At 38.2% G+C, this 23,660-nt stretch overlaps 1 protein-coding gene across 10 annotated transcripts in view; it reads left to right on the forward strand.

Annotated features, from left to right (window-relative positions):
* Positions 1-23,660, forward strand: part of MBNL2 (muscleblind like splicing regulator 2) — a 188,326-nt gene that overhangs the window by 36,534 nt on the left and 128,132 nt on the right. For all 10 annotated transcript variants that reach the window (XM_020963990.2, XM_020963993.2, XM_020963996.2 and 7 more), the window contains exon 2: positions 20,365-21,172. In XM_020963990.2, the coding sequence (XP_020819649.1) occupies positions 20,999-21,172 (174 nt within the window). In that variant the 5' untranslated portion in view covers positions 20,365-20,998. The remainder of the gene's footprint in view (positions 1-20,364; positions 21,173-23,660) is intronic.

Raw genomic sequence — 23,660 nt, forward strand, 5'->3', positions numbered from 1 at the left:
ATATTTTATACACAAAACCTTTAAAATATATCTATTGCATAAATCAAAGTATACCTGTGCAACCTCTCACAGGTGAGATTTTGAGATTCCAAAAGAGAAATACAGGGTGTCCCCAAAAGTCTTTGTTCTGGTTTTAAGCTATTACAGTTTAAAACTAGTACTAAGACTTTGGGGGACATCCTGTATTTTGTAGTACTGCTTTTGAGGCACAGGGCAACTTGCACCTACATCATAAGATGTAGAGCCGAAAGAAACCTTAGACATCATTTGGTCCAACAACTTCACTTTACAGGTGAGGAAATTTGAAGTGAGGCTAAATAATTTGTTCAAGGTCGCATAACAAATAAATAGGAAGATGTCTGATTTAATCCAGCAATTCTGACTCCAAATCCATTTGTCTTTACATTAGACTCAGATCTCTCTCTCTCTCTCTCTCTCTCTCTCTCTCTCTCTCTCTCTCTCTCTCTCTCTCTCTCTCTCTCTCTCTCTCTCTCTCTCTCTCTCTCTCTCTCTCTCTCTCTCTCTCTCTCTCTCTCTCTCTCTCTCTCTCTCTCTGTCTCTCTCTCTCTCTCTCTCTCTCTCTCTCCCTCTCTCCCTCCCTATCTGTCTCTCTCTGTCTCTGTCTCTCTTTCTTTGTCTATCTCTCTGTCCTCTCTCCCTCTGTCCTCTCTCCCTCCCTGCTTCCCTCCTCTTCTTCCTCCTCTTTTCTCTCTCCTTCTCTCTCTGTCCCCCTTCTCCACCCTTTTCTGTCTCTCATAATCCCATGTACATACATACATGTCTTTATTTATATTTAGATTAGACCAATGATTTCACTGATATAGTGAATTCTCAGTGGGAAGAGGCATCTCTTTTTACTAAGACAGATCTGACCAATCAGCACCTCATCTGTACTTGACAGCCATAGAGAGTTGTCCAGAAGTCCTGAAAGAATAAATCCCTTGACCAGGGTCACATAGCGAAGACTTTAGCTAGATCTTCCTGCCTCCAAGGTGGGCTCTCACTTCACCATGCCATGCAGCTGCTTCTCATCAACTATATTGTTTTAAATACTTATATGTAGTTCTTACATTCAGGAGAATATGACCTTCCCTATCAATCAAGAGGCATTTATCAAGCAGCTGTTAAGTATTGGCTGGCACTGTGCTAGAGACTGAAGATTCAGAGACAAAAATTAGACAGTCCCTGCCCTCAAGGACATTACATCCTATCAGAATACCTATTGTATTCTTTAATAAGAATTGGACTTTATTATATTCTTCTCAGATAGAATAATGCACAAAAAGGTTTTAACTTTGAGATCCTCAGGTCAGAGGTACTAAGTACGACTAAAATACAATGGACACTAATTTGGTGACATGATTGTATTATAGATATGGATAACATGTTCATAATCTGCTAACTAGTACAAACATACCTTGTTCACCCATTTAATAAATTGGGATTCTTTTTTGTGGTGGCAAAGAATTAGAAATTGAGAGGATGCCCATCAATTGGGAAATGGCTGAGCAAGTTGTGGTATATGAATGTAATGGAATACTATTGTGCTATAAGAAAGGATGAACAGGCTGACTTCAGAAAAACCTGGAAAGACTTATATGGTCTGATGCTGAGTGAAGTGAGCAGAACCAAGAGGACTTTGTATACAATAACAGCCATGTTATACAATGACTAATATTGTTAAACTGAACCCTTCTCAACATTACAAGGATCTAAGACATCTCCAGAGGCCTCGGGATGGAAAATGCTGTCCACATCCAAAGAAAGAACTATGGAAGTCGAATAACCATCACTTATTTTTACCTTTTGTTGAGTTTTGTTTCATCTTTCTGATGGTTCCTCCTATTGGTTTTATTTTTTACTTACAACTTCACTAATGTGAAAATATGTTTAATAGGAATGTAAATGTAAAGCCTATATCAGAGTGTGCGCTGTCTTGGGGAGGGTGGTGGGAAGGAAGGGGGAGAAAAATTTTCAACTCAAAAGCATATGGAAGTGATTGTTGATAAATCAAAATAAATTAATAAAATAAAAAAATGAAGTCAAACAGCTAGTTAGCTACAGAGAAAAAAATAAATAAATTGGGATTCTATGAGTGTTGCATCTGAATTTTGAGCACACACTATCATAAGTTCAGGGCATTAATGGGTTTTATATATAATGTTTCCTTCTTTAACAGTGGTCAGTGCAATAATTAAGATGGAAGCATTAAACATGATGGATCTGGTGTTATTGCTTCAGGGCAATAAATGGAACCCCAGTGACCTGAAAGAATTAATCCAGCTCTCTAAGTACCTCTCTTAATACAAGGTTGTAACTTAGATTCATAGGTTTTCAAGCTGGAATGGATGTTAGGATCACTTAGTCCAACCCCTTCCCTTCTGTAGCTTGAGAAGCTGAATGCCAGAGTAATTGTGTCTTGCCCAGTGCCCTATTGCCTAGTCTAGAACTCAGGTCTCCTGGCTCCATATAGTATTTTTTCCTCATTGTACAAGTCTATCCCGAGAAATGTTAACTGGTTTCCTGGAAGTGTTGGGTTAAGGGTGACCTCTTCTTCCGTTTCTCCAGTTTCGAGAAGGGAGCAACAGTGGATTTTCATTCCCAGAGAGTCAATGAATCTGACAGATACTGGGTAACTTATTTAGCATCCATAGTCATTCAAGCAAACTTTGCAAGGAGAAGTCCTGAGATCTCTGTCTTTTTGTCTCTCACTTACCGGGTGGACTTAGAAAAATCATTTGACCTTTCCAAAGGGAGCTGAGAAGTAAAATTAAAGTTTCTAATTACCCTAAGGAGGGACCTCCACAGACCCTTAAAATTTCTAGAGCAATTAGGTATATATTTCTCATGTTACTTTTCTTTGCAAATGCTGGAGTGATAGTTTGGAAAATATTAACTATTAAGCTTTGCTGGGGAGCATGGTATAGTACTTACTGCAATGACAAACAGCCAATGCTCAGTAAATACTTGCCTGCAGTGAGTCATGCTCATTGGACCAGGTGGCAAAAGGAAAAAAAAAAAGGCTGGATGTTCCAAATATAGAATTTGAGAAAGAAACCCCAAACTAAGAGTTTCATGGGCAACCTTGCACATAGTAGACGTTCAACAAATATTTGATGCTTTGTTGGTTATAGTATCCACATGTGATATAATAAGGAAGAAGCCTCTGACAGTTGGTGGTTCTGAGTGGTTGGTGGACAGGAAACTGGATTACATTATAACTTTAAACCAATAGTCCAGTTCTTTTTAAAAATCAGTACTAGTGTTTAAATTCTAAACGAATAGCTTTGACTATTACCAAAATGACATCAGTTAAGACGGGATCTTGACTGGAATCGAAGTTTCAGAAATTGAAAGGATATTTCTGCTTAATTTTATCTGAAGGTAGACCCTTTTATTATTAGCTTGCAAATATGTCTCAGGTGAAGGTATCAGAATGAAATATTTACATTCTTTTTCACTGAAATATTAAAATGAAGACCTCCTTCTGGTACCTCCCTTGTTTTGTTTTGTTTTTTATCCATTGCTGGAAAAATATAACTATATGACAACAAATGTCTATGTTTAAAAGAATAGCATTAACCATAAATCCAAATATGTGTAATATTTTGTCCATCCAGATGCTAATAAAGTCATTGGAATATAGAACAATTCTGAGGAAAAGGAAGCAGTTGCATACTTTCCCAGCTGTATTGCCCGAGAAGATAAAGGCATTTAGACTCTAAATTGATGCATTTTTTTCTTTTCAAAATTGTTTGACCCCAAACCCCTAGAATATCTAAAAAAGAGAAAAGCAGCAAATGTTTGTGTCTAAGTAGCAACTGAAGAATGCGCATGGGAGAGCAGATGATAAAATCATCTTGGAAAATAGAGAACCAGTAACTTGAGAGCTTATCATGAGGGTGGTATCTCAGGGTATGCTGAGTTACCAATTTTCCATCTAAGCATGGCTCTTAAAAATGTTTTGATTGATACAAATGTGGATAGATGCTTTAAGGAAATGTTTAAAAATGAAAGAATTAAATAATTGGCTAAGATTAAGCAAGCCTACTTATGTTAAAGAGATACACATTATTTAAGGAAACATAAAAATCTGTAGGGAAGTGCACAGTGGATAAAGCATTGGTCATGCAGTCAGGAAGACCTGGGGTCAGATTCAGCCTCAGACACTTACTAGTTGTGTGACCCTGGGTAAGTCACTTAACCCTGTTTGCCTCAGAATGAGCTGGAGAAGGAAATGGCAAACCACTCCAGTATCTCAGCCAAGAAAACCCCAAATGAGGTCATAAAGAGTCAGCTACGACTAAAACAAGTGAACAACAACAAGAAAAATCTGTAAGATAAGTGTTACCATCTCAAGGGCAGAACATATACTAGCCACAATCTTAAAAGTGATAATCATTGAGGTGGAATCAATAAGCAAGTACCTCTAGACTGTGGACAGAGGCAGCTAGATGCTAAAGTGGACAGAACACTGGACCTGGTTTATAATGTGATTTTTTACCGAATTCTGACAACTCCATAATGAGAAAACATGGATGGACTGTGATCTCTACTGGTGGAAGGAATACCCACACCTAGGAGATCATGTATCCACCCAAGTAGTGACTTTGTGACATTGGTAGAATAGGTGTTATCATCATCCTCTTTTATATGAGGCAACTGACACAGTGAGGTTACATGACTTAACTAAATTCCCACAGCTATTTAGTAGCAAACCTGGAATGAGAATCTAGATGTCCTGATTCCAGGTCAGCTGCTCAATCACGGCTTCCGCAACCTCCGTGGCCATCTGAATGATGCCAGCGAAGCTGTGGGGTCAATTTAATCGGTCTGATAGGGGGGAAAATCAGCCAAAAAAAATACCTTAGTTAGTAGATCAGTAGGTTCTAGCAAAACAGTGGATAATGGCTCCTCTGTTAGGTTAACTTTATGGGAATCTAGGAGTATAATCAGAATGCTTGAGTGGTTTTCTTAGTTCGGGGCCCTTGGTCTTTCCTTCTATAAAATGGGAACCCTCCTCTTTGCTATCTCAGAGACTGTCTAAATGAAGACACAGTACAGCATGTGATTACTGTTTTTCCTTCCCACCCATTTTCATGTGGCACATCTTAAAGTAATGGCTCACTGTTGCTATGGAGACACAGCACCAGGAGATGCTGCTTAGAAATAATGAAAACCGGTGGAGGCAGGGAAGCAGTATTCCTGGTGATTAGTCTCCAAGGAGAGCGCCCTCTGAGCTAAGCAGCAATGGAAGCTATTCCCAGAGTGAATGGAGTCCCGGAGGGAGGGCCTAATTTAACAAGTTGTATTGCCTATGACAGCAGCCAGTGATTAACAAACAGCATTGCTTACTAATAAATAGACACCTTTCTTAGACTAGGTGTTTAGTTCCCAGGTCTTTATTGCTTTGAGTTGTGAGTTTGCTCTCAGCAAATATTTGTCAGTAATGATGATTTCTGCCAGTTTGCTTAACTTCCTGAAAAATAAGAGGGATTGTTGGCTCAGACCCACCTTTGGAGCCCACTCCCATAGCTGTGGTTTGTGAGTCATTGCCTGCCAGTGAAAATTAAAATATGCCAAGAGAACATTTTTTTCTCCTTTTCAAGTGCATTCAAAGCAATTCAATTCAATATGCATTTATTAAAAGCCTACTACATGTCAGACACAGCAAGGATACAAAAACAAAGGTGAAAATAGTCCCTGCTCTCAAGGAGCTTCCATTCTACTACAGAAAGAACAACTTAAAAAAAAACCCCAATAATGTTCATTTTTCTAAGCCTGCTTTCCTCAGTCCTGTTTTCCTGACCACTGTTAGGACAACCTGGGCTGAGTTTCTGCTACTATCCCATCTCATCTCTGCCAGATTTTACTTAAGTCTTTCCATGGATCCTCTCCACCAATACTGCTTGGCCTCTCTTGTATCTTCTTGCATTCTTCTGAATTCTTGACCCCTGATCCCTACATTGTGGTTATTGGAAAGGACACCAATTCAAGCTGTGGTTCTGTCATAGATTACCTGAAGTAATTTATTCTCCCAGAATTTCTAACAAACAAATGGAGACTATATTTATGTTCACAGGATTGTAATAAAGATCAAATGAGATAATTTATTGGTGTCTGGACCTGGGATTCACTGGGGTAGGGAACTCCCAGTGAGGAAACTCCTTCTACCATTACAGATCAGCAGCCACTCTACAATTTAGGGTCTTAGAACATCAAGCCCAGCACTGAGAAGTTGAATATCTTGCCTATGGTCACATAGCCAGTGTGTATCCAAGGCAAGACTTGAACCCAGATCTTCCTGACTTGGAAGCTAGTTTTTGATCTACTTTTCCACTTTGCCTCTCAAGATCAAGATAATGTATTTGTAAGGATAATAATCCTAAAATTATCTACCTCATAGGGTGGTTATGGGGGGCGGGGAACAACTCTTAGCAAGCCTTAAAGCAGTAGTAATAATGTGGGCTACAATTATTGTAACCATAAAGCACCGTAAAAATGTGGCCTGTTATTATAACCTGACCATTTCACTAAGCAAAACCCTCCCCCACTGAGAGGAGCAATGAAATAGGAAGAAAGAAATAGGTGAACCTGCCCTGAATGAAAGGAAAAGGAAGTAAGGTGGAATCAATAAGCAAGTGCATCTGGACTATGGACAGAGGCAGCTAGATGGTAAAGTAGACAGAGCACGGGACCTGGAGTCAGGAAAACCTGAGTTTGACTCCAGCCTCAGAAGCTTTGTAGCTTTGTAACTCTGGGCAAGTCACGTAGCCTCTATCTGCCTCTGATTCCTCAACTATAAAATTTCTTGGTGTTGTTGTGAGAATCAAATAAGATAATATTTGTCAAGTGCTTAGCACAGTGCCTGGAACACAGTAGGTACTTAATAAATGCTAGTTTCTTTCCTTCCTGTGGATACTGTGCAGGGAAGTGTATTTTCTTACTCAATTACACATCCCCGGACTGAATGTTAAACTTAAAGATATGTAGAGATAATACTTCTCCAGATGATGTAGGTAATTAGAAGTGGTAATTGATAATAGCAATATTTACACATTTATGTAACTTTGGTCTAAAAAAGGCCTTTTTTTTTTAGGCAATTGGGATTAAGTGACTTGCCCAAGGTCACACAGCTAGAATCAAGGTTTTGGTCTGAGGCCGGTTCTCCTGACTTCAGGGCCGGTGCTCTATCCACTGTGCCACCTAGCTGCCCCCCAAAAGGCCTTTCTTTACAGTGAAACTAAGAGGTAGATAGTACAAATATTCTTTCTTTCATTTACAGAGCCCAGAGTTTAAATGAGTTACCCATAGTTACAAGGTGGCAGAAGAATTAAGCTTTGACCCATGTCTTCTAAATAACCAATCAGTGCTCTGCCCATTAGAAGTATCAACTCCAAGGATGTAGTTTACCCACCTAAAATGCACTGTGGGGGATGATTGCTAGACACTGAAACTTAGAACTTTATCTGTGAGTGGCCCAGCCAAGAGATACAGCTCTATGAAAACATTCCCGGCTCTGGAATTTATTTGAATTGTTGCAAATTTCCAAATATCAGTTTTGCCTTGGTAACCATTAGAATGCCTACGTTCAGCCCATCAAAACTGCTCCTGTTTCAGAAATTTACTTTGCTGGACAGCCCAATTTATGCCCTGATATAGAGGGGAGACAAGGGAGAAGGCTATGATCACTATATGGCCACAGGGATTGGATTGGGGAGGATGTTTGGTGAAGCCTTTTTGTGACTAGTAACTGTCACAGTCTGCTGAAGAAGACTTCAGCCTTGAAGTGTTAACTTTCTGGGCCTGAGTCCTTGGGCAAGTAGGATTCACTAGCACAATGATATTAAGATAACAGAGAGTTAGGGTCTGGACTTTTGGTTTCAGTAGCAAGGAAACTCCTACCAAGGCAGAGCAGACCTTTCTTTGCATCTTAGAACCTAAGAGAGTTTTGCCGAAAGCACTGAGGGATTGAGGGACTTACTTGGTCATGGTCACCAGCCATTATTGTTAATTTGTTGTTGTTGTTCAGTCGTTTTTTTTGGCCTTTGTGACCCCATTTGGGGTTTTCTTGGCAAAGATACTGGAGTGGTTTGCCATTTCCTTCTCCAGCTCATTTTACAGAGGAGGAAACTGAGGCAAAAACAAGGTTAGTTGATTTGCCGAGGGTCACACAGGTAGTAAATGTCGGAGGCCAAATCTGAATTCAGGAAGACTCATCTTCCTGACTTCAGGCCTGGCTCTCTATCTGCTGTGCCATATAACTGCCCATGGGCTATTCACAAACAGAATAATAATCCATTTGAGGCCAAGTCTCCATCTCCTATCCCATGGTGCCTCTCTGTTGAAATAATAGATATAGTAAATGATGAATGAATGAATAAAGATGCATGGGTATAATTGTATTAAAATTTTAATAAAGCTAATAATTGTAGCAGGAAAGAACAATTGTCAAATTCTTTAACTATCCCTCTATTTATACTCAGAGTTGCAAAGCATGTATGTCAAAGTGCTGTTAGCACATGGAAGCGTTGACTTCTTATACTCTTCTTGGTGTGAAATGTAGCAAAATCAAATACACTTTTGAGATCCAAACACCACTCTATTTATGCCATCACAGTTTTCCTGATTTCCCCCTTCCTGTGTGCCTCTCCCTTTGGAAATGATAATTTGCCTTAACACCCATGGACATCAAACAGCACTTTGTACTTTCCTCATGCAGGCATGGATCATGCTTTCTTCTGGATTATAGGTGTCTATGAATGTGCCATATATTGTTCCTGACTCACTAATTAACTGGCATTAGCCATTCAAATTCAGTTCAATTCCCTGTGGCTCTATGATGGTTGCCATGTGCTATTACCCTCCTGTCTTGCTATCAGCATCCCACCTTGCTTCTCCTATTTTCTGCCTGCCCTCCAAGGTCTGGACTTCCAGGCAGGGATGAGGGAAGCTGCAGGAGTGACTTTGCTCCACCAATCTCCGCCTACCTTTCCATTGCAGCTTTTTCTTTCAACTCCCACTACTTAAAGGCCTGCTGTTACTAAATCTAGGGAAAACTTAGTAGGGATGATGGGACTTACTGAAGGACAGCTAAAAATATATCCCTCCTGAAATCAGCCTTGATTAGTTATTTAAGAAACTTACCAAAGAACCTCTGGATATTAAAACTGGGAGGGACCTTGGAGATCATCTAGTCTAATCCGCTCAGTTCAACAAATATTCATAACACAAAGCTATCATGTGCAAGGGTAGATAATAGGGAGACAAATATAAAAGGCACAATCCATGCCTTAGAGGAATTTTTACTCTACTGAGGGTGGGTTATGCATATACATGTGCATCATCTACTAAGGCAAAGAGAGGTCATGCTCTTTCATGGTGGAAGGAGCAACCATTCTGATGAAATAATGAATTCTTGAAGGATAAATAACCCAAAAGAGCTTTGCCTAAAGCACTGAGGGACTTACTTGTCCATGGTCACCAACCAGTATTGTTAATTTGTTGTTGTCAAGTTAAGTCAAGGCAATAAGATTTTATTAAGTTCCTGCTTTATTACAGGCACTATGCTAAGTGATAGGGATACCAAAAAAGGGCAAAAATAGTCCTTGCTATCAAGGAACTTGGAGTCCAATGGCAGAAACAACATGCAAACAAATATACAGGACAAATTAGAGGTAGTCAACAGAAGGAAGTCACTATGATTGAGGGGGACCAGTAAAGAATTTTTACAGACATTGTAATTTGAACAAAGCCATAGAAGTTCTGGAGTGAAGATGAGGGGGATAAAATGGTATGGGGGAAACTGAGAGAAAATCTACCATCACGATGTCATGTTGGAAGAATAGCAAGAAAGCCAATGTCATTGGGTCATAATGTTCGTGAAGGAGGAAGGTATACAGAGACTGGAAAGGTAGGAAGGATTCAGGTTATGAAAGGCTTTTAAAAGTCCAACAGAGGATTTGTATTTGATCCCAGAAATAATTTATAGAAGATGGGTGGGGAATTCATATAGTCAGCACTTTAGGAAGATCATTTTGATAGCTAAGTGGAGAATGAAAACTTGTGACTGAGAGACTAATCAGAAAGCTATCTATTACAATAATAATTAGTCCTGGTGTGACTTGATAACAGCCTGCACCAGGGTGGTGGTGTTGTCAAAGGAAGGAAAGGTCCATATACTAGAGATATTGGAAAGGTAGAATTGACAGGACTTGGCAACAGATTGGATACAGAGGGTGAGAGAGAATAAGGAATCGAGGATGACTTTAGGTTGTGAGTTTGGGTAACTGAGAGGATGGCAGTAACAGTAATAGGGAGGTTAGGAAGAGGGGAGGATTTGGGGGAAAAGAAAATGAGTTCAGGTTTGGACATGGTGAGTTTACATATTTACAGGCCATCTAGTTCAAGATGTCCAGTGGGTAGCAGTTGAAGATGAGACTGAAAGTCAGAAGATAAATTAGGCTTGAAGAAATAGATCTGAGAATCATCTGCATAGAAATAATTGAATTAATGGCAGCTGGTGATATCACTAAGTAAAATAGTATACAAAGAGAAGAGAACAGAGCATGAGATAGAGCCTTGAGGGACACTCACAGTTAGTGGATATGATCCGGATGATGATCTAGCAAATGACCCTGTGAAGACATAGGAAGAGAACCAGGAGAAAGTTGGGTCATGAAAAGCTAAAGAGAAGAGAGTATTCAGGAGAGAAGGGTCATCAGTAGGGTCAAAGGCTGCCGAGAAGTAAAGAGGGATTAGGATTGAGAATTAGCCATTTGATTTAGCAGTCAGTAATGAGAGAGAGAGAAAGAGAGAGAGAGAGAGAGAGAGAGAGCGCAATTTCAGTTAAATGATGAGGTTGGAAGCCAGACTGCAGAAGAATTAGAAAGAAGTGAGAAGAGAGAAAGTGAAGGCACCAACTGCTGAGAGCTTTCACAAGGGGTTCAGCCACAAAAGGATAGGAGGGAGAAATAGGATGAAAGAAGGAATGGTTGGCTTAAGTGAAGTTTTTTAAGGGTAGAGAGCTATGCATGTGTTTTTAGGCATTAGGGAAGCATTCAGTAGACAAGGAGAGATTGGAAATGAGTGGGGATAACATGGTGGGGGGCAATCTGCAGAAGAAAATGAGGTGGAGTGGAATCACTTGTACATGAAGAGATGTTTGCATTGGCAAGGAAGACCATCTCTTCATATAAGACAGGGGTGAACGATTTGAGAGTGAGAGTGTGGGGTAAGCATCTGAGAGAGGTGAGATGAATTGGAGTGTAGAAGAGGGAGCTATCTTTTGTGTTCAGGTGAATGGTCAAGTCCTCTTTCCATTTCTCCAGTAGCCCTCTTTGCCACAGGCTGTAGAGGTTGGAGCAAGGAGAGAGAATGAAACAGTAGTGCCAACCTTGAGTACACTGGAGCTAGGTAGTTTGCCCAGTGAACTAAGGGCATTTTGCTTTAGCCCAAATCTTTTTGTTCTTAGGTTTCCAAGAAACCAGTAGATGGTGTGTTGGTCTTAAAAAGTAGCGAACGAAACTGCTTTTCTTCTAATAAGAGATTCTCCTAAATGAGTTAAAATATTTGGATTGAAAACACAGACACAGTGAAAAAATATAGTTTGGATACAAATATATGTTGAATACATTATATCTAGACAAAGCTTCAGGGATATGTTTAGATTATTTGTATTTGTTTTTATTTCCTTCTAATTGAAAGCTATGTTTTCTTCCCTACTCACTGCTGCAAACTTGGCTACTATAACTGATTGGAAATAGTTCCATGAGGACAGACACAGTTCATACCTAAACAATAGAAGTCTCTCAGGGCCCAGCTTAGTGCTTTACATGTAGTACAATGCTTTTAAAAGATTTGATGAAAAGAATTAAATGCAAAATATAGCTTTTGTGGGTATTTGTTTTCTCCTATCTTAAATTTTTATAGGCTTTTTAAATGCATAATAATCTTTCAGTTTTATTATTAACTTTTGTACTTAAGAGCGACATTTATAATGAGTAGGTTGGATACTAGTAATTATAACCTCTAGTTGATACGCCAGCATTGGCATAGTGGGAAGAAATCTAGTAGAAGAGACGCCAGAGTGCCTGGGTTCAACTACTGCTTCTGAGGCTTTTGTGAGCTAGGTCAAAGAAGTCATTCAGTCAGCATTTATGAAGTGGCTACTATGCGTCAGACACTTAACCTTTCTAGGCCTCAGTTTCTTTATCTGTGAAGTAAAGTTTACAACTAGATAGCCTCTGAGGGCTCTTCCAGCTCTAGATATATAACCCTACGAATAATATTGCCATATTGGTTTCACTGTATTACCTTGAATAAGTAATAACCTTTGCATTTCTGCTCCCCCTACTCTTAAAGTGGGGATAATAATAATATCTATATTACCTTCTTCATAGGAAGGTTGCAAGGATGAAGTGAGATGATGTGTGTGAAGATATTTTTAAAATTGCAAAGCACCTTATTTAATGCATCACTATTATCTATGATTATATCCATTAATTAGAATTATGGTTGTTGCAAAAAGAGTTGGCTTAAAGGCACTCAATATTTGCAATTAATTTTAGAAAATATGCTGCTAAAGGTCTGGCTGATTATATCATAGAAGGAATTCCATGATGGATTATATAATATTGCCGCTTTTATTGAGAGTCTTTACTTTTTACTTATTTTTTTTTACAATATCTGAATTCATTTAGAGATTTCTACTTTTTGGAGATTAAAGTTATTTATGATTTTTTGTTGTTTGTTCATTTTTTCCAGTCATGTCCAATTCTTTGCAACTCTATTTGGGGTTTTCTTTGCAAAGATACTAGAGTAGTTTGCCATTTCCTTCTCTAGCTCTATCCAGCTACAGATGAGGAAACTGAGGCAAACAGGGTTAAGTGATTTGTGTAGGGTCACACAGTAAGTGTCAGAGACCAGATTTGAACCCATGAAGATGAGTCTTCCTGATTTCAGGTCTGGTGCTCTGTATCACCTAGGTGCCTCCATTTATGATTACTTTATAATTTAATGTTTTTATCAGTATTTTTGGAGAATTTAATCTAATAAGACAGTGAAGGGTTTGAGATATGGGATCATGAAGGAGCCCACATAGAGTTCTTGTGTCAATCAGTCCCTGGCTTGATAGACATCCCCAAAACAGTGTATAATGCATTCATCTAGTGAACAGTAATGTTTTCATCATACAACTTCACTTAAATTCTTTTTTTAGTGTTGTAGGAAATAGATGAATTTAAAGATAACTCAAAAGGAAAGAATTTTTTTAAAGAAAATCACCCATTACTATTTTAACTTCCTGTCTCCTAACTCAAATAAAACCAAATAATTGTTTAATTCTTTTATATTAAAATACTGTATTGGTTCAGTTGTAGACCATCTCCCAAGCATACGCTACCCCCTAAATATGTGTGTGTGTGTGTGTGTGTGTGTGTGTGTGTCTTTGTGTGTGTGTTTGTGTGTATGCATGGGGTTGGGGGAATGTACACACACCCACAGAAAAAATATATATCTTAAAACAAATATTCAAATTACTATATTAAAATGTATAGTTACTTCAAAGGGTTTTATTATATTTTCTTTCCATTCAAATTAAAACATGTTATTTATTATTAATTCTCTCTTCATCTTTGTAATATTTGTTGTCTTATTCAATAGATCAGTGGCCATAATAAACATTTCAATCAATAAATAAATGTTTATTAAACCCTACTGTGTACCAGACACTCTGCTAAACACTGAGGATACAAAAAGAGGTAAAAGACAGTCCCTGCCCTCAAGGGGTTACAATCTAATGGAGGAGATAACATGCAAACAAGCTACATAAAAGATAAATAGGAAGAATGTAATGGAAGGAAAACATTAGAATTAAGAGGGGTTGCAGAAGGTTTCTAGTAAAAGAAGGGATTTTAATGAGGACTTAAAGGGAGCCAGGAGTTCGGTACGTGGAAGAGTGTTCAAGGCATGGAGGACAGCCAGAGAAAATGCTGAGAACCCAGAGATGGAGTGTCTTGTTTGTGGAATGGCTAGGAGGCCAGTGTCACTGCATGGAGGAGAACGTGTAAGGGTATAAGATGGAAGAAGACTGGAAAGGTAGGAGAGGGCTAGGTTATGAAGGACTTTGAATGCCAAGTAGAGCATTTTGTATTTAATCCTTAAAGCAATAGGGAGCCACTGGAGTTTATTGAGTAGGGGAGGGGGGGTGACACGATTGCATCTGCACTTTGGGAAAAATCACTTCAGTTACTGAATGGAGGGTGTATGGGTGTAGGGAGAGACTTGGGGTTGGCAGACCCACTTGTGTGCTATCACAGTCACCCAGGTGTGAGGTGATGAAGACCTGCATTAGATTGGTGACAGTGTCAGAAGAGAGAAAGGGGCATATTCAAGACCACTCCATCAACAACTATTTATTAATCACCTTCTGTGTGCCAGGCAGCCTCAAATTTTATACAAGCCAGATTTATAGAAAAATGGCCCATATTCTGATCAAAATAGTTGTGGCTTGCACTTATATTGTGCTTTTAGGTTATAAAACCCTTTATGTGTGTTATCCTGTTTGATCATTATAATAAATTTATTATCTTCATTTTACAGATAAGGAAACTAAGCCTCAGAAAAGTTAAATGACTTACCTGAGGTCACAAAATTGGGAAACTGTATAACTGGAAGTAAAAGTTTTGACTCTGAGGCCAGTGCTTTTTCTATTAACCATTTGTGTGTAGGCGTATGATGGGAAAAGGAAAGGTGTTGTGTCCTGTATTCAAATCAGTACGGTACTATCCCCCATTTGATCATTACAATAGTCTTTTGACATAGGGAGTATAAATATTGTTATCCTCATTTTACATAGGAGAAAACTAAACCTCATAGAGGGCTTGTTTCCTAAAAATCTGTTCTCCCTTTGTATCCCTCAAATTATTTTTCATTCCAAATAGAACATTCTGGAAAGGCTTCAGTTAGAGAAATCTTTCCCTGTTCCTTTAATTACAAAGAAGGATTCAGTATCACTTCTGGAGGTCAATGTCCTCTCAGTTCCATTCCCCGCCTAATATGCACCTTGAGGTCACTCTTAAATCTAGTCTGCCAGCAGACAGACCACAATGATGCAGCCAAGCCATCGATCCAGGGGAGCTAGTGCATTTAGTATCACTTTAAAACAGACTCTTTTAATAGTTAGGAGCATGTTTGATGATACAATCAAAGGCTAGGATGAACACCTGATTTTTGTTTTTGCAAAATGCTACAGAGATGCCCGTTTTTTCTTACTAAATTGCTTTTTTTGCAGACAGTTAAAGGTATCCTACAGATCCTTCTAATGGATAATATTTCAAGAACTGTCTGGCTCAGAAACGAGTTTGTTTTGCTACCATCCTTTAATTGATCCTCTTCTATCCAGATGTTTGGCAGTCAACTAAAATATGCCATAGTGAGCAAAAAGCAAACTAAGAGGGCTAGAGTACCAGGAAATTATTTCTCTCAATATGGTCTTAAACTTTCTCCAGCTTCAATTTCAAGTTTGACATTATAATCATTGTTTCTGAAAAAAAAATGTGTGTTAATTGCAAATTATAAACTGCCCTTTGAATACTTGGAACTCCCCCATCCCCCGAAAAAGGAGGAAGGGGTGGATCAGATTAGGGGTCGTAGGGAATGGAGAAGACCATTTCAAAAGTGCCTATGTCATTGGCCTACATCTCCTCAGATTTCAGTGGTCCAAAATGTAAAATTTCCCTTGGGCTAGAGTAATCAGAAGCTGGGAGAGAAAATCAAGTAATACATTCTTTAGGAGAGTTTAAAAAAAAGGCATAGCTATCTGAAAATTTAGCACTTGGGAATGACTTTTAAATACAAGCAATAAAGTGAAGTCTCTGTGAAAGGCTTTAAAAACAGCTTGGTATTCTTTTGTACAGTTGAACAGAGAGTCCATCAGCATTTCAGAAATAAGTGGAGTAGCTCATTCCATTAGCCTCAAATTCCAGTCGTGACTTTGAAAGAGAAACTGAGAAAAGAACAGCAAAGCTTGTTATATCAAATGCTGTCTGGAGAGGATGGGGCCATTACAGGGATATTGGCAGAAATATAACCACAGAGGGCACCCCTGTCAATAAATCAAGTACCTATCAAGGGGTGAGATACAATAACAAGGTTTACCAAGGCCGGTCATTCTCAAATGCTTTTCTTTGGAGGCTGGGTCCTGGGTCTCAAGTACGTAATAGTGGTTTTCATCAATATGCCATAAAGTTTTGTCCAAGGGAAAATATTTTGTTTTTTCAAGTTTCTGATAGCACCTATCCTCTTCTACTAGAAGCATCTAGTCTACCTAATTACAATGTAACTAGTCCCTGGTTTCATCTCAAAGACCAATTTCAGTGTAAAGTATTTTGGTTTTTTTCCTAATCCCCCAGCAAACAGTGCTCTCCATTCCAAAATGGCCTTGTAGTTTTTGTAAACATATACATGTATGTGTAATAGTGTCCCTATATATGTACATACATGTGTGTATATGTATATATGGTGTCCCAAAAGTCTTAGTGCGGTTTTAAGCTATTAGAGCTAAAAACTGCACTAAAACTTTTGGGATACCCTATATATCTTTGTATGGATCTATTTATGTAATGTTGTTTCCCTTAGTGGAACACAAGCACTTCTCTGGCACCTAGAATAGCTCCTGACCCATAGCTTGTACTTAATAAGTGTTTATTGATTAATTGATAACTAATCATTATTACTTTACCCTTACTTTCTCTTTCAATAGAGAAACCCTTAGAAAAATAATTAACTATATCCCTGCTCCGAGAAAGTCTGAATGCACAGTTCTAGTTAAGTTGGTGCTAAGAGATAAGTAAGAGAGATTGGTGTCTTGTCATGATGGAGCAGGTTGCAAGGGAGTGATTGTTTAGGAGTCATAATGGATAAACTATGTGTATGTATGTATGTATGTGTATGTGTATATATATATATATATATACATATATATATAATATTATATATACATATGTGTATATATATATACATATATATATATATACACACACACACACATATAATTTGAGTTGTTGTTAGCCCTTCATAGTGTAGATACATCTTCTTAAAATGAATTTCTAGGACAACAGATACACATGACTGGAATATAAAAAAAAACCTAAAGTACATTCTCAAAATCAAAGGCAATTTCTGCATTATCTACTATTTTGGATTATCCCAACTCCGCCACCTCCCCAGCTGTGTAAAACTGAGAATTGGACAATACTGTCAAGGAAGAATGAACAAAATTAGAGTTGGTCTCTTCTACCCTTTCAACCAGTAAGTCCAGCGGCTCTGTGAAATCAATGCAGACAGACCACAGTGATGTGCTAGGAAAGAGGAAATCACACACTATGACTGAGACAACCCCTGCATCTATTTATCAGGCCCACCTTGACTTGGGAGGCAGACACTCTAATCAACTGGTTTGCTGTTGGCAAGGCATACAGTTGCACAGTAATTGATAACCAATATTTTCATAAAGATACAGGGGGAGAAATTCTAACTTCCTATTATTCCTGGAAAGTCCTACTAAGTCGGCATCTGCTCCTGTTTCTTGCCAGTGTTGCCCTCAAACCAGTTTTCCCCATGGATTGTTGAAACAAGAGTTTCCAGTTCCTCTCTAGTACCTGATTGAACCTGCTCTTTGTGATGCTCATGGACATAATTCAGGATTTCAGGGCCCAAGACAGCAAGCATTACAACCATTTTCCTCTAGAGCAACAGACAAGACCAGTCATACACATCCAGAGTAAATAGTCATCTATGCTGGCTAGAGTGATTTTAAGGTTTTTTGGAATGCCTTACTTTCTTTCCTTGCCCAGTCCCTGAAACTAAATACCTTCCTACTGACTAAAGACTAAAAATACATGCCTAAAGCCTCTTCTTTTGCATTTACAAAATATATTTATAGATTTTTTTTTAATGAAACACTTCCCTATGAACATAAACCCTGACATGGTACATTTCCCCCATTTTTTTATTGCTATGGTCAAAGACCTTGATCCCTGTAAATATGAAAATACCTGTTTAAAGGGTCAACCCTTGACATTGTTACCAGTTCTTTAGTCAAATTTATGTGAATGAGTTTAATCTCCTTTCAAAAGAGGTAGTTTTGACAAAGAGCAAGACATTTTGAGACCAGTGAGCCAAGAAGGAAGAGGACCATTAGTCAGAGGAAAGGTAATCAGAGAAGACAGGGGAAGAAAACTGATGGAGCCAAAGGATAAGGAAGACCAAAGCAAAAGGTAAATTGTGGCAAAGATAGAGGAAAAGTGGACTATCAGACAATGGTGTAGCCAGGAAGCCCTAGATTTCCAAAGTCAACACTAAGGTTAGCATGGAAGAGTCCATGATGAAATATAGATGTTTTGTTGACTGCTGATCATTCTAGATGTTGATTCTAGAGCCATAAAGCTGTTGAGTCCATTTCAAAGTTAATAGAGGCTGAAGAAATATAGAAAAAAGCATGGATAAGGATGTCACAGTGCCATAGTTCCTTATGGGTCTTTCTCTTACTCATACCATGACTTAGTGAGAAGTCAACACTCTTTATGAAAGGTAGTGCAAGGAATCCTTGATTGGCCCAGTCCTGTCTTTCTTCCTGCTAGATCCTGCTGACTGAGGAAGCGTAAGACTGGTGGCATTATCAAGGCAGTGACTTTCATAGCAACAGCCTTAGAAATTATAGCAGTAGAGGATGTAGACTAGGTAGAGATGAGATTGGTTTGGGGAGAGACAATTATAATACCGTCAAAGTCTAACTTGCAGATCTTAATAGATCTTGACTTATTACACGTGACTGATTACTAGAAAGTTAGGCAGTCTTTAAGAGTAAATCCATTTATCTCCCAGCTTGATAAAGTTAGATCACTATTGGGAAGTCAATTTCTGTTTAAATTTTGATAGAAAATAAAATGTATAGAAATAGAAACTTAATCTTAGAAATTACTTCTCCTTGAAGGTAAAAACAAAGGTATGTCCCATTCACTGGATTAAGTTACTTTAATGCACTTTAGAGGATGAGGATGAATCTAAATATTTTGATATTTATGCAGCTAATTTAATGATAAAATTTGTTCATTTAATTGCATTTAACCCACATTTTAATTCAGTGGCAATAATTTTATTTTTTTTCTTCTTTGTGTCAAAACCTATTGTTTCTAATTATAAATAAGGAATTGAGAACTGATTAAAAGAGATAAGAAAAACCCTAAAGTAAATGCAGAAACTTAGGTTGGTTTGGTCTCTCCCTCCTCCTCAAGAGGAAACTTGAGCTTTAAACACTTGTGGAGTTAAAAGTTGGGTTCATTGAAATATCATAAGCTCCTAATGATTCGATTCAGCAAATATTTTTAAATGCATTTTTATCATGATACAGGAAAAAGGAATGTTTTACAAATCATCAAGCATTGTAATTAGCAAGTTTGGGTTTCGTTACTTCTCTGCCTCTGTTTTTGTTGTGAAATGATCCATGGCTCTGAGAAAATTGCCTAGGAAAGTCATTTAATTATAGAATAGAATTTTATGAAATATTTTTTATAAATATTTAAGACTTCTATGGCAGTCTCTATCTTATATCATTTATAACCATGATTCACTTTTGGTCCTTATTTATGAATCTTATTTACCCTGATGTAGGTAGATTTTTCTTCTCTGAATACTATTGGTCCAATGTCCAAAATGTTTTAATAGATATATAATATTTTTAAAAATTAAAAAGGAAACATTGTTTTATTATTTATATGCAATGTAATGTCAACATTGTTATATCCAATGGAGTATTTTTATAAGATGCTTAAGTAAAAAGTAAATCACTGATGAATTACGATAAGGGAAACAAGCACATTTTTTTTTCCTAAATGGTGGGGGCAATGGAAGAATTTCATCCAAAATAATAACATCTTCCTTATACAAGAGGGACAGATCACAAATAATTGTTTATAGCTTCTCAAATAATTCAAATAATGCAATCTGTGGACCTAAATGTGAAATTAATTGGAAACTGTGGATCTAATACATTGTTTTGGCGATTAAACACATTAGATTGAATTGTTTCAGAATCAGAATGCCTAATTATTGTGTCTACCACATTCATCTGGTTGAGTCATTCCTCGCTTTTGGACTGCTGCCTGGATTGTTTCTGCAATACGTATTTCAATTGCTTATCCCTTTTTTTTCATGCAAAAGTTTGTGAAATGAGGCATTTTCCCTATACTGTTTTACTGCCTTCATCTAGAATTGAGAATATTCCAGTTTAGAAGGTAATGATTTTAGAAGTGTTGGTTCCAGCGAGGTTGGATGAAAACTGACATTTGATTTGTATTTTATCAGGTTCATGATTAAAAAGTGCCTTTGTGAAGTCACTTTTACCGGAAACGACTATTCTACGCACTTCTGTGTTTGCAGAGCTTGGTTTCTGCCTACTCTGAACACCTTGTCCTGACCTCATGTGTGGCAGAGGATATCACGACTGTCTGAAATTGCTGCTTGTTTGACTTCAACATTAAAAAGGTGAAAGGAAAAAACAAAACCGCTAGAACATGAACAACTGACAAGGTTGTTTTCCAGTGTCACCAATCCAAGAAAGCAGCATTGGAAGAATTAACATTCTCTCGAGGAGTGTGATTGCCTTGGAGTCACTCTATAAAGAAACGGTGTCAAAGACAGGCGAGAGACTCAGACATTTTACAGCCAGAGATGCCACTGAGCATGTTTTCACTGCAGCCCACCTTCTTCAAGTGGGGCATATTGATTGATGAGTGACTGCTTGCTGATAAATTGTCTCTTCTCATTCTGCCTTGTGCATATTGGACTCCATTAATCAACTTGTTAGCTCTTCTAAGAGCTAGATGTGGTTGGCTTCTCAACAGTAGTTTTGTTTTGTTTTACTTTTTGAAACTGGTGGATACCAGACTGACATAATTCACTTAATAGCAACATCCAGAACCTAAATCTCTTTTTCATCATGGCTTTGAACGTTGCTCCTGTGAGAGACACAAAATGGCTGACACTGGAAGTGTGCAGACAGTTTCAGAGAGGAACTTGTTCACGCTCTGATGAAGAATGCAAATTTGCGCACCCCCCCAAAAGTTGCCAGGTTGAAAATGGCCGTGTAATTGCTTGCTTTGATTCCCTAAAGGTAAGGAAGTCGATCGGATGTACAAATCCAGTATTAACACCTTACTTGCAAAGCCTAACTTTAAGTTTCGTCTTAAAAATCCCCTTACATTTTATTCATAAGTTTAAAAATAGTTTTTGGAACACATTTCCACACATGTGGTATATATTAAGAGACTTCTACTCCTTTCTTTCCCCTTTATCAAGTGTGTACATATTATTTGCACATCTACATTTAAGCAAAGAATGTAAGATGGCTTAGTTTGGACATGTTCTTCATGGGTCCAGAAGTTTTCAAAGGGAGTCTGCTTTATCACAACAGAAGATAAATATCTTATTAAAACTTTATCTGCTCAAAGCTGAAAAAAGCAAACAAAATTAACTGTCGCATCTGTGTTCTGGTTTTGGCATCTCACCTCTTGGGGAGGCTTCTTCCACCGTCAGTTGCTTTTTGAGGAGCTCCTGGCTCCCTAAAGCAAACATAATAAGTTCTTCATTCTCCTGGTCGTTGGCCATGGCTGGTATAAATGGTGACGCATTATTTGGAGACAAAATGGCAAGACCCTATGATACTCCCATTCATTAGCTGAGAGATAGACTCCTAGCAGAGGATACCTTCAGGTCTCCCTCACCCTCCCAGTGTTAGCGTTCTGTTTGATAGTGTAGGATTAAGATCTGTTTTCTCTCCTCGGATTTTGTGTAGGAATGGGCTGAGGCACATGTGTTTGTGATACAGTAGAAAGAGTACTGGCTCTGGAGTCAAAGCTGATGCTTGTTGCCTATGTGATCTCCAGCGAGCCTTCATCTCCTTGGGTCTCAATTTCCTCACCTGTAAAATGAGGGAGTTTGACTAGGAAACCTTTGAGGTTACTTCTACCTCTAAACTTCTGATTCCCATCAAATGTTTCTGAGAGGGAACACCTAACAAAGACAGCAGAGTGTATGAAATGAATTATAATTATAGTATATAATTATATATGAAGATATATAATTATATGTTATATAATATATAATTCACAATTATATAGCACTTTAAGGTTTGCAAAGTACTTTCCTCGAAGCAACCTGGTGAGGTCTTTAGTACAAGTAGTATCACCCCATAATAAAAATAGCTTAGATTTATATAATACTTTATGGTTTGTGAGGTATTGTACATGGATCATCTCATTCGAGCCTTACAGTGGCCCTCTGCAGTTTCTGCGGCTCAAGGCATTATCCCCATTTAAAGATGAAGAAGCTGAGGCAGAGAGAATAAGTAACCTCACACTGTGAGAAGCTATATGATGTAATCTCAGATAGTGGAACTCTACTAAAACCACCACTTTTGTGGAAGAAAGATTCCTGTGTTTCATAGTTATGATTCTTTTACAGACGCAAATTAATGAGCAAAGCCAAGGAGCAAAGGACTTGTTTATTCCTCAGCTCCCCCACACCTCATTTCTTCTAGACATTTCTTCTGCACAGTTCCTTCAGCCGCTTATAGATCATATTTATGGAGAAAGTCCTTAAGAGTCCAAGAAATACCAGTAGTTTCAAAAGCTCCAGATAATTCAGACAGCCTTCTTCTGTAGGCAAGATTGAATCTGCTTGGGGCAGCTAGGTGGCGCAGTGGACAGAGCACTGGCCCTGGATTCAGGAGGACCTGAGTTCAAATCCGGCCTCAGACACATAACGCTTACTAGCTGTGTGACCCTGGGCATGTCACTTAACCCTGTTCCCTAACCAAAAAACAAAACAAAACAAAACAAAAAGATTGAATCTGCTAGCGAAGGCAACATAGAAAAAATACTAGAGAGTTTTTTCTCTTTAAATATATTTTAGGCTGCATCTTCCATGGAGTAATTGGAATTTCACTTCTCTATAGTCCAAATTCTAAGGTATGAAATATATAGCTCTTTGACAATGTCGCTGTGAGAGGTACCCTATAATTTGGATGATGGCAAGATGTTTGTCAAATTTAGTTTCTCTATTTCATATTTATGGACTTCAATTTCAAGATTAAAGACTTGTACAAATGTTCTAATGGAGACAGCTCATAAAATACTTCAATTAACATTATGAAGTTCAAATAGGCAACAGTGTGTATAAAGTCAGTTTGTCCTTCCTTTAATGTCCTCAAATTCCCACTTACCCTGAAATTGTGCAAACAGGAAGTTCAGATGTTGGTTACACCCATATGTCTAGTCTCTAGCTTGGTTATTTTATATGACTCAGCCAAAATGGCTAAGATCACTTATCCAATTAATTCTAAGAATCCTATTGCTTTTAGAGTATTTTCTGCAGATTTAGAATCAGAAAGGACCATGGAGTTCATCTAGTCCACTGCCTTCATTTTACAAATGTGGAAACAGAGGCCCAGAGCAGTTAAATGAGTTTCCCAAGATCACAAATGACAGCATCATGATATGAACCCTGTTCCTCCAGTTTCAAATCCAGCGTCCTTTGTGCTGTGCAATGCTCTTTCTTGTGTTCAGCAACTTAAGGACTTCGAAGTGTTCCCTCCCCCAAAA

Source organism: Phascolarctos cinereus, unplaced genomic scaffold (assembly GCF_003287225.1).
Source record: "Phascolarctos cinereus isolate Bilbo 61053 unplaced genomic scaffold, phaCin_HiC Scaffold_7;HRSCAF=346, whole genome shotgun sequence".
Taxonomy (NCBI): Eukaryota; Metazoa; Chordata; class Mammalia; order Diprotodontia; family Phascolarctidae; genus Phascolarctos; species Phascolarctos cinereus.